Source organism: Rhyacophila brunnea, unplaced genomic scaffold, assembly GCF_057557595.1.
Source record: "Rhyacophila brunnea isolate RB1 unplaced genomic scaffold, BYU_Rbru_1.0 scaffold_19, whole genome shotgun sequence".
Classification (NCBI taxonomy): Eukaryota; Metazoa; Arthropoda; class Insecta; order Trichoptera; family Rhyacophilidae; genus Rhyacophila; species Rhyacophila brunnea.
Window position 1 is genome coordinate 31,484,728 of NW_028232848.1, and position 12,068 is coordinate 31,496,795.

The 12,068-nt window shown below is 31.6% G+C and overlaps 1 protein-coding gene across 1 annotated transcript in view; it reads right to left on the reverse strand.

Moving 5' to 3' along the window:
• The window catches only part of LOC147072909 (neuroendocrine convertase 1-like), a 141,015-nt gene that overhangs the window by 75,305 nt on the left and 53,642 nt on the right, over nt 1-12,068 (reverse strand). Inside the window, exon 3 of the mRNA XM_085945891.1 lies at nt 5,647-5,758. Within this exon, the coding sequence (XP_085802017.1) occupies nt 5,647-5,758 (112 nt within the window). The remainder of the gene's footprint in view (nt 1-5,646; nt 5,759-12,068) is intronic.

Below are 12,068 nucleotides of genomic sequence, written 5' to 3' on the forward strand. Positions count from 1 at the left end.
AACACACTTATTTTTATAAAATACACATAAAATTTTATAACTATGTTAATATCTTCAGAAAATTGTCGAGCGCTCCGGTTCGAAAACTTTTCCATTTCGAGCGCTGCCACCACGTCGACCCCTTAATCAGCAAACTAGCTAACTGCACTTTTTATCAACAATGAGATTTTGATGGCATTTTATTATACAGCTGTTTTCTATGCTTATACAAAATTTCAAATCCCTTAACGGCCCACATGCTCGTCATAGGTCAAAATTGAGTTTTTATTGTATTTTCAAACCATGATCATGGACATTCCTTAAACGTTGTAGATAATCTATTTATATAATTTTGAAGCCTTATTATCTTTTATATTTATTTTAAACATTTGATGACTGCATAAAGTATTTTTATTACATACAATAGTATTCTTTTAAACCTCTCGCTCTAATGTTTTAGAATTAGTCATATTTCGGTACATGAATGTGCAGTGGTGTTAGGATTTTTGGCTTAGATCCAAAAAGAACTGTTGAGTCAATTAAAATAGAGTTTGTTCCGTTGCGACTAAAAATATACTTAAACAATATTGATAAAAATTGTACAGATTGTATTCAAAATTTTTGATATCTTAAAAGATTTCTAAAATATAAGATGACATTGAGGTGAAGGCACGCGTCCAGATCCAACGCGATGATTTGAAGAAAATAAAACACAATATTCAAGTCACGGGTTATCTCTAGTAATTAAAAAAATTATAAGCCACACATAGCAGCTCTCGACGTCAATATGAAAATACTCAACTAAGAAAAATTACAACCAATATAAAAATAATACAGTTATCTTGTATTATAACCACATTTTAGGTCTAATGAAATTGTATTGTTTTTTAATTATTTTTTAAAGTATATTACGTAAATGTAAACTACGACATTTTTATCATTGTATGATTCCTGGAAACATAATGGACAAAAAAGAAATCAATTAAAAGTAGCTTTTCTGCAACCGTGATTCATGAAAATGTTCGGGACTTAAGTTCCTCTGTTTTGTTTGTTTTAATAATTAACTGACTTTACAACGTAAGTACCAGATTGAAGTTTGTATCATGAAAATAATATGAAATATGAATATTTTCTGACTGTACTATTTTATTGAATAGCAATGCTGTAAGAAATAAAATTTTGAATGTACGAAACAAAAATGCCTATGCGTATTTGTTTACATTGTTTGTAATAATCTTTTTTTCCTTAATCCTATTAATACCCAGGATACATGGATTGAAACATGGCTTATAATAGATCCGAGTAAAATGTTTATTAGGTAAGACACTAATTGCGTTGCTGTGTTTCATATTATTATCCAGTGAGTATTAGAATTTCTATGTATCGAATTCACTGCCGACTTTAGTGGTAACTCTGTAATATTTCACAGTTATAGTTTTTAGTTAACTTAACTAAATTAAAAGTATAATAAATTTTAAATTTAGCGATATGGAATTGGAAAACTTTTGGACTCAAATTATAGCGGCAATAAATGGTGTAATGAGGATTAAATGAGAACACGTGACATACGATTAAAAATATAGTAGCAGGAGTATTTACGTCACTACATAATATGTACATAATATCTATTTATGCGTGAAACACTTGGTTCTTATGAGAAAATATCAGCATTTATTTCCATTATTGGAGTATTATGTTTGTTTATAAAATATAGTAATTATGTTCATAATACTACAAAATACTTAAACCAGAAGAATATAAGAACGTTAAAGTATCAGTATAAGGAGTATTTGGGTGCAGATTGAACAGCCTTTGAGAATATTTTAGTTGCAGCGCAGTACCAGGTGTATCAAGAAATAAATAAGGTAGGTAAAAAAATATGATATGAATAGAAACCAGTGACGTCCCGTGGGGGTAGGCAGATTGAGCGTCGCTTGGGGGCGGCATTTACTAGAAGCGTGGTAAATCGAGGAGAATGATCTCGTATATATAGAAATAGTTACCTTAACTTAGTAATAACGAACATATCTTTCCATTTAAAAAATCACCTCACGGGTTAGAAACAAAATGTATCAATCCATGAGTAATTTTTTTGTCAGGTTCGCAATGTGTAAAAAGCCACTGTATTACCAACGCCAACAAATCCCTATTTTAAGGAAAAAATATTTATAAATTTAATTTTGTATGTTTTAGTGATATATATATATCGTTAGTACCTAATGTATCCATACAACAAATTTCTTAGATATTGGAGTTATGAAAGGATGATAAAAAATACTGTATAAAAAATAGAGAGGCATTTTGGCGCTGCCTAGGGGCGGCATTTTGTCTAGGGACGTCACTGATAGAAACGATGAGTTTTGAACTTATCCGCTGTCCTCATAGAGTCTGTACAAGAAAAACCCACTTTCCTAAATCCCGAATGGCCCAAATCCCGAATGGCTGAAGTCACGAAAGCCTAAATCCCGAAATCCGAAATCACGAAGGCCGAAAACTCGAAGGACGAAATCCCGAATGCTGAAATCCCGATTGGCCGGAATCCCGAAGGCCGAAATCCCGAAAAATAACTAAGAGAGGTAAAAAAATGCTTATTTGTCTCCTGTAAAAAAATGCGCAATCGTAACACTTATCTTGAATTACGCAAGTTTTACAAAATGTATGATTTTTTGTTTCTCTTGTAAAATATGCGCAATTCAAAATAAGTGTTACGATTGCGCAATTTTTTACAGGAGAAACAAAAAACCATTTCTTTCGTGATTTTGATTTCGTCCGGCACCCCGATTATTATTAGCTAGTGCTCATACAGGTCGCCTTGAAGTTATAAAGAAAACGTATGAGACACTTAGTAATCGAGTGGCAATAGTCGTGCATGATTATCAAAATCAAACAGATAAATTGAGGTATTTACGCCAAATGGCCAACATGCAGTGATTACATTATACAATTTTATATACTCTATATATAAAAAAATGCATTATTTTCAAAATAACGGTATTGTAAAAAAAAGAAAGTATATATTATACCTTGATGACTTCACTTAATATTTTTTTTTAATATTAAACATTTATATATAAGTATATGTATTTCGTTTAAAATTTAATTAATAAATAGATTCCACAAAAATTAGTGTTTCATTTTTCCAATGGCTCTTCTGTTTTGTCATGTTCTGTTTTGTCCGGTCACCGCTCTGACAGTCCCACCCGAAGAGACTATCCGCATGGGAGGCGAACCTAGCCTCTGAGGGTCTCGAAGATTGGGTAAAGCCAGCAGGGCATCTCCCACCTGGAGTCAGTCTCGGGTACCGTACATGGAAAGCTCTAAACAGACTGAGAACCATGGTAGGGTGAATTGGAGTCAACATGGTAAAGTAGGAAGTCCGAAACCAAATCTACGAGTGCGGTGAAATGCAAAGCATGGGGCACCTTTTTCGGCGAGGTTTCGATGAGATCCTACATTGAAGACCCGACACGACGAAGAAGAAAGAAGACTGTTGAGATACCTCCATAAATAAAACTGCGAGCAACTACGGTGAAAAATAAAGGATGTTAAATGATTTAAAAAATTGTATTTCGAAAACATGTGTAATAATTTTACAGTTATGTATATCCTAGTTTCGAAATCGATTTTGATCATATTTCATACGAAATGCTGATATTTTCAATTTAAAATATAAGTGCCTATATATTTGGAACCGGAACTGAATTTAAAGTGCGATTCCGTATGGATTTATGATTATTGAATATCTATAATATTGCGAATGAAAGTCAACTAGAAGGTACTTTATTTAAATTTGCGTTCAATAATATTGAGAGTATGTAAATGTAAGTATTGTTTATTGCCACGAATAACATAATAATATAATAAGTACATACATTCTCTACCTGGTAGTATTAAAAAAATGCAGTAAATTTAACGTCATTACTTTTTCTATAAACGAAGAATTTCATCATTTAAATTGCAATCATTCATTCGTTAAGTGCTGCAGTGCTGCACCTAACTAATGAAAAATTATACGTATTAATAGGAGAAATAAAAAAAGAAAAAAATGTATACTAACCCATTAAAAAATTGATTAGAAATTAGAAAACACGAGCTTCTTTTACTGATATATTATAAATTAATTATATTTATGTATTTAATGATATGAAGGGTACATGATTTGAGTTACCCCATCTCCACCCGCCATGTATATGCAGCCGAAATTTGAGCACGGTCGCCTTCCGTGACACTATAAACATGTCAGAATGACGTCCTCATTGTACAATCACTTTAATTATCATAGTACTGTTCTAAATAAAATAAAATAAATAAATAGAGTTTATTATATTAGAATAATAGAATTGTGGATTTTTAAAGCAGTTCGATTTAATTTTATGTGTGGTTGTATTGGTAATAAGATGATAATTTTCTTCTTCTATTGGTAGCCCCAAAAATAAAATGGAGGCTCGATATCTAGTTTTAAGTGTGTTGCTTTATTTACATAACATACGTACGCATTTCTTAGTATTTTAAGAATTAATTATTCTTAAAAATAATAGGTTTTGGCTGCCCATATAAAATTATCATAATATAAGTATTTTTTATTGCTAAATTTTATATTGAAATGTCTGATTTGACGCCAACATGTGAGATGCGCGAATTATTTAGTATAATTAAATTTAATTGTACACTATTGAATCATATGAATTTAATAGCGCCTGTACACATCCATGGAATTACTGTCGGCGATTGTAATTATTTTAAACTGTCATGACAATAACTGTTTACAAGTAAAAGTGCTGACTGTCTCTCCAATCTCATTTTTTAAGAGTAAGCGAGACGCGAGGTTGTCATTTTACACTACTATTTGACAGGTCGTATTATTAATCGGAGCTCAAAATGAGTAGTTCGTTTTTTTACCGGAATGTTCGCCCCGCCCCTATCGCTCTACTGCGCAGGCGCAGGTCGAAAATAATCTTACTTGCGCGCAATAAATCATCACAATTTGGAAACATCCAATCTTGTTTGATTTATGCAAGCAAACTTGCCAACTGCAGGATAATACATGTTTCCCCATATATTTTCTTGCTGTGCACAGTACATCCATGCACGTATAATCGGGGTATAAGTATCCAAGGCTAATTTTGAAACTAATTGTACATACAACTGTGTATGTAATTAACTATTTGGGTAAATCTGAAAATATAATGACGTGTCATGGAATAAAAGTGTAAAGTGTAAAGTTAACCTGCAAAGCGGTTTTATTTGCAGCTAACTTAATCAGTAGACCAGAGGGTTTTTCTAAAAAAATGTAATTTCATATATTTAAGCTACATCTTTATAAAAGAAGCTTTTTTAACCGCTATGATAAATATACATACTGTCCAGTTAATGTGATTCGTCTAGATTAGTTTTACTAAACGTCTATCACAATTATTATTAAATGATTGTTAAATGAAATTTTATTAAATAAATGTTGTAAAAATGCATGATTCGAGTACAAAAGAAATTGAAGATTGTTATATGTGTATACTTAAAAAAATAATAGTATAAGTATTATTTTAATTTATACATGTTCAATAATCAATGAACAACTTTTAAAAAGCCTGATTACACGTTAACACTGTGCATATTTCCAGAGTTAATCAATCAAATTAAAACACATGCCAAACATATCAAATTTCTTACTTCGCCTCCGTAAATATATCCCAACTGCAAAGCCAGAAGTTCTGCCACTTGTGGGCCACCATCTATCCTCACGAGCCACTCGTTGGTAAAAAGATCAGAGTTTTCTGCTCCACTGTGGTGGGCATAATGATTACAAAACACTCCATTCAAAAGTATTATAATACTTAAAAACACTAAGAATTTAATTAATAACACACCCATTTTAGCTAAATTGACTTTATCGTTTTTAAAATAAAATCTAATATTTTGACCACGACGTAGTTAGTTAAATATATAACTCATAACATATTAAATAATGATGTGAAGAAATTTATTTCAGCAAAAGTTATTTTATTATTTGTAGTTAAGCTTTATATTATGTATTATTATGTAATTTTAATATATGGCTGTTGTTAAATGTTTAAGGTAAATGCAGTTATTTAAACTATACGTATGACAACTTTTAATATAGTTGATTTGTGAAAAATGAATATTACGCAAAAATCCAAAAGCCACAGTTCACAATGAATAGCGTGTAGTTATTCTTACTGCTGTAAAGATAATGCCTCTATCGAATATTCAAAGCTAGTATAATATAAAAAACGATAAAAAAGATTGATAAATATAGCGGTATAACATTTTGTCCCGTAATTAAATGTGTCACTGACAACCGCCGATCGAAAATTGTGACGAAAGCTCAACGCGAGCTTTTTGAGTGACTGTCAAACTTGAAAGCTTCCGTAATGCAATTCGTTATATTTTATCGCGAATCTGTCAGAGCACGCTTTGGGTAGGCTCTACGCTAGATACAGCCTCAGTAGCGAAACAATTCAAAGTAACGTTTGTAATTAAAATGGTCTCCTATTTAAATGTGTAAGGTTTATGCGTGGCTGTATATGTTGGTATCAATACGTTTTTATCAATTGGACACGCACAGAGGGTGTTGCGAACGCTGTGATTGCATTTTTTTTAATTAAAAATGTTTGCATACCTATAAAGTATACATTTTTGTGAATTAGAATTACACACCTCACGATTAGGGATTGCAATACCGAAAGAAAATATCAATACCGGGTTTTCGGTATTTATTATTGAATACCGGTATTCGTTGAAATATATAAAAAGGCAGAAATATCTATTAGTACATATAGCTATTAAAATCTCTTTAAAACATTATTTTGTAGCAAAAACCTAGTTACGTACATTATTATTATGTTGTCATTTAAGAATATATTGTATTGATCATAATATTACAGATTTTTACGAATAATTTGAATACATTAATAATTTTAACTTAAGTCCTCCAAAAGATTAGTTTATCAAGTGAAAATAAGTCTGACTGTAGAAAAAGGTTCTTAAATTCAACGCTTGTACAATATGATTGAACATTTTGTCACGGATTTTTTCTATTTCGAAATAATATTATGTTAATTCATCGCAACAATTTTATAAACATATTTGATGGATTTTGTTTTATTATTATTTCACCTCGATTCAGTTAATATATTTGAATTTTAGTAGCACATAACTTATACACTCATTTTAATAGGCAACATAGTACTAAGTAATGAAGAAATAACATCAATTCATTTTCAAACACGATAACGAATGCGCTTTCTTAATACCGAAAATTTCGATATTTTGGATTTTTAAAACCGGTATTTCGGTATTGATCGGTTTTTAAATACCGGTATTGCAATCCCTACTCACGATATAAAGATGTGATTTACAATCACACGCAGTCTACAGTTATAAATATCATACAGTAATAATTTGAGTTAACAGTTGAAAAAATAACGGTGACATTTTGAAAATTGGCAAAGATATTTTGAAACCTAGATAAAAGACGAAATTCACAAAGCAAAACAGTACCTACCTGTCAATCTGCGACAACATCACGCCATTGTGAAAGACGTCAACATATTTCACACATGTCAAATAAAGTATGACATTACTGTAGAAGTTATCATTTTTATATCAATATAAGAGAATACGAATTAATATTTATTGCATCTTATTTTCTCATGATATGATTTAAAAAAATCGTATAATTGAAACATGTTTGTTATAATAGTTAAGAATGCATTGTTTGTAAACATATTTTAAAAAAAAAGTACTTTTAATTATTTTCAATGTAGTTACAAGATATATAAATATAATATTTATTATTTATGATCATTCGGTATATAGAACATACACATAAAGCACAAAGAAATTAGCACTATGCTTGATTTTAGAGGGCATGTCAAATTTAAAATTGCAATTACTGTCCGACACAAGTCGCTGTAGTCGCATATTGAAGACTTCTCAGTGACGTACCTGACATGGCGGCAACGCGTGTTTAAATAATTTATCAACTTTCTTTTTAGAAGCGACTCCCTTTTTCTTCGAAATAAACCAAAAGTTTACTAATAATAACTCTAACATCACTTCTGATCGTTTTAGACATATTTTTCATATAAAAGCATCAAGTTATGTAAATTGATATATCTGTACACCACGGGAGCGTAAAATGAAATTATATATTTGGGGGCGTTCTTCATTTGAAAACGGAAGTGCGGAACAGGAGGGGCTTGTTAGTCTACAGTTTTAACACGTGGACAACGTCTTGTACGGCAATACTCCATACAATGGTTTCGAGACTTCGAACTTTTGGCAGTAACACCACGAATTATATTACCAAAAAATATTTTCCCGGAGAGTCCGTTGCGTTAATGTGCAGATTGTCCGGTCAAATATACGACTTAAATTATTACAACATAATATTTGTTAATATATCTCTATTAAAAAAAACAAAATACTGTTGACGTAACAAATAAGGGCTTAGGACGTTCACAACAAGACATCAATAAGGTGGTTCTAATCAAACAAGTTGAATAAAAATACATAGTTATCTATATAGCCAATACTATAACCCCCTGCAAGAGAGAAGAAAAAAAATACACAGTACACCACTAAAAATGTCCATGTCTTTTGTGAGTGCACCCCTCGCTGATGGTGCCTGATTAGCTTGACATGAGGGAACGGTTACGACCTTGAATAGGTCATGACTAGGGATTTCAATCTCAGGATCCCGAACTATTTTCGATACCTATGTATCCCGGGATTGATTTTTTTTATCAATTTTTATGGAAAATAAAATAAAAACGAAAATATAACAGAAAAAATACTTTTAATAACATATAAATACATGAGTGATGATGATGATAATTTTATTGTATTATCTTTTCATAAATAAATAAAACTGTTTTACTTTTACATTAATATTTATATAACAATATTATTTACTCCATTAAACATACGTATTTCCAAGATTGAACTTCTTTTCTTCTTTTGACCATGCCCGATCCTAATAGGATCATATGGGCCTCCACAGAGTAGAGGTTTGTATTGACAGATTTTGTTTTTACGAGAAATGGATGTCAGCCACTTGGACTATAACGCCGTGGGTCCCAGGTTCGAATCCTGGGTCTGGCAAGTACACATAGATTGAACTTACACAATATTAACAATAAATGTCTTAAATAGTATAAATTATACTAGATTTATTTTTGACCGATTTTATCAACGTTATTTGTGTATATAAAATTTTTATATTAACTATTGAAAAAAAATCCAATCCCGGGACCAGTCCTGGGATCCCGGGATCGTCAAATTGTAATCCCAAAATCCCGGGATCAAGATTTTGGCTCGGGATTGGATTCCCTAGTCATGACTGTGACCACGTAGGTAATTGACAGGTGGATATAAATTCCAATCCTTTAGGACGTCAGGAATGGAAACCTTTCCTCGTGAGAGTAGGCAAAAATGTCTCTAGAATCGATAAAAATTCCGTTAATATTCCGCTATCAGCTTTTGTAGTTTGAATCTAGGTAATAATGTGTACTCACGATGACTGAGCAGCTTTTAATGATGTGGTTTCAGGTTAGAATCTAGTAGGTTGAGCATGTAGGTACGAGTAACATCAATTTATTGTAAAAATAAAAATACTGTTAATAAAAACCTCCACTCGGTAGCTAGAGCTCCATATGATCTTATTGGGATCGGACATCATAGTAAAAAAAAACTAATGTTAGGTAGGTATTTATTTTAATTCCTACCGACGTCGGGCTTGAGTCCAGCCGGTGTATTTTTATCAAAGATTTTTTCTAGTAGACATGTATCTGAGGTGTTTTCACATTACGTATGTTCAAAAAAAATATATGTAAGTACGGTACATATATTAAAAAAAATAAAACACTCTGTAGATGGTCTTGATAGTGTACTTATAGGTATATGGTGTCTGATAGTCACCCACACACAAAAACGTTCCGAGCTCAGCAAAGGGATTTTTTCACGGCCGCCGTCGCATTGTTAAAAGCTCTTGATGGAATATTGACTCCCTGGACTAAATATGGACACTACATGCAAAAGTGTTTAAGTCTATTATTAAGTTTTTAAAGTTATTCCTCCAATGTGACATGTGTGTTAATTCGGGCGTTAGTGAATAATTTTACGAAATCCTCTCATTTTTAATTATACAAGAGATCCACAAAATAATATTTTAGGTTTAAAGTAAAAAAAAAGTATAAACACAACTTTTCAAATATATATATATTTATAAATGTAATGTAAGAGTCGCATGTAGAGCATTAATATGCAATATTCCAAGGGGTCTGTCTCGAGACGATGACAAATTTCTTCGATGTCTTTATTTTAAGACAATATATAACTATTTTTCTTTCGATAATTCGTCAAATGATTGCTTTCTGAATGCCTTTCTACAAGGCATGCTTACTTTTCCCTCTCTTGAATCTCGTAGGTCTTCTGCTCTTGAAACACTTCTGCCTGTTATCACGAGGGATGGTTTCCAATCCTGGTGTCCCAATGAATTTGAATTTACATGCGCCTGTCAATGACCTACGTGGTCGCAGCCATGATTTATTCGGGATTGGAACCGTTTCCTCGTGACAAGCCTATCAGGCACCATTAACGAGAAGTGCAAGACTAGTCAATATGCTCCCCAAAAGACGTAGACATTTTCAGTGACATGCTATGTATTTTGTATTCGAAGTTTTATTCTTCTGTATAAAATTGTACTTAAGTACCTACTTATGTTTTTTTAATTTTTTTTTATTATTATTAGAATTATTATTATTCTTTATTGTGAGGGTCATATTTGTTATAATGTAAATCTAATGTTGTGCACGTCTTGAATTAAGATTTGTTATGTCCACAATGTTTTGTTTTGTTAAATAAATAAATAAATAAAATCGTGGGATTCAGATGTACATGATATATCGCTCTGCAATGTTAAATCAAACTGCTTCTTGGAACTTGACTTGGAACATGTCGAATCTTGACAGCCTACCTCTACTCTTCGCCACTGAGATACACTTCCTCTTAAAATCTAAAAGTTTTAAAAATATTATTTAGTGATAGTGGATAATAAATTATTTTTTCAAAATAAACGGTTCCTTGGTTTGCAACAAGTTGCTTTATTAAACAGGTGTATATTATCAGGTAACCCAGTAATAGACTAATGGAATTCGAAGTGATTGAAAGAAAATTGTGCGTGAACTTATTTTATATTTTATTGACAATGTTGCCATGACACATTTTACCTATAAGTAGCTATCTGTAAACATCGTCATAAAGTAAACTTATTTTTAATTCTTTTGTCGTACGGACAATGAAAATAAAAATGCGACGGAGAAATGATATCTTTATAATGGGTGAATTACACCAGCCGATAGATTCTAGATTCAACGATTAATGCCGATCGTCGAGAGAAACTGTCAACTTTAAATAACAATTACACAGAACGCTGCAACTACCAACTCATTGAATTAACACTCGAATTTAACAATAATTATAAGTAAACAAAAAATATCTCATAGTTAGTTTGGTGGCAATACTAAGAAGGCTTATTCCTTATATGGTCTAACTTTTGGAAACTATTGAAGAATATTATTTTTGTTTTGTGTTATTTTTGTATTTTGAATAATAAATAAAGTCAAGTAACTTGTATTGCGCCAACACTAAACTCGCATTACGTCATGCTCAGTTCTGATAGTGTCGTAAGTTTTCAGTAATCTTCAACTGAACAGTCACCGATTGTCGATTTTTTAAAGAAATAACCATGCCCTTGTTTTCTCGTACAAGGTGGTTGGGAGGGTTAGATACATTGATATGCAGTTAATAATGTTCCTCCATTTACATCTTTAATTTCCTATATGACAAGAATTAAATACATATTATGTTGTGTAGTGTTCTTGTGTTGTTAATATTTCGTAAGGTTTTTGGAATTCAATTTCATGGTTATGCTGTATACATAGAGTTCTGAGAGTCCATCGCTTCTTTTCTAGTACAGAACAATTGTCGATTGAATCAAATATGAAAAAAAATATATCTTACACATATCTTTACGGAACGATCAGACGATTGAATCTGCTAGTATGTCC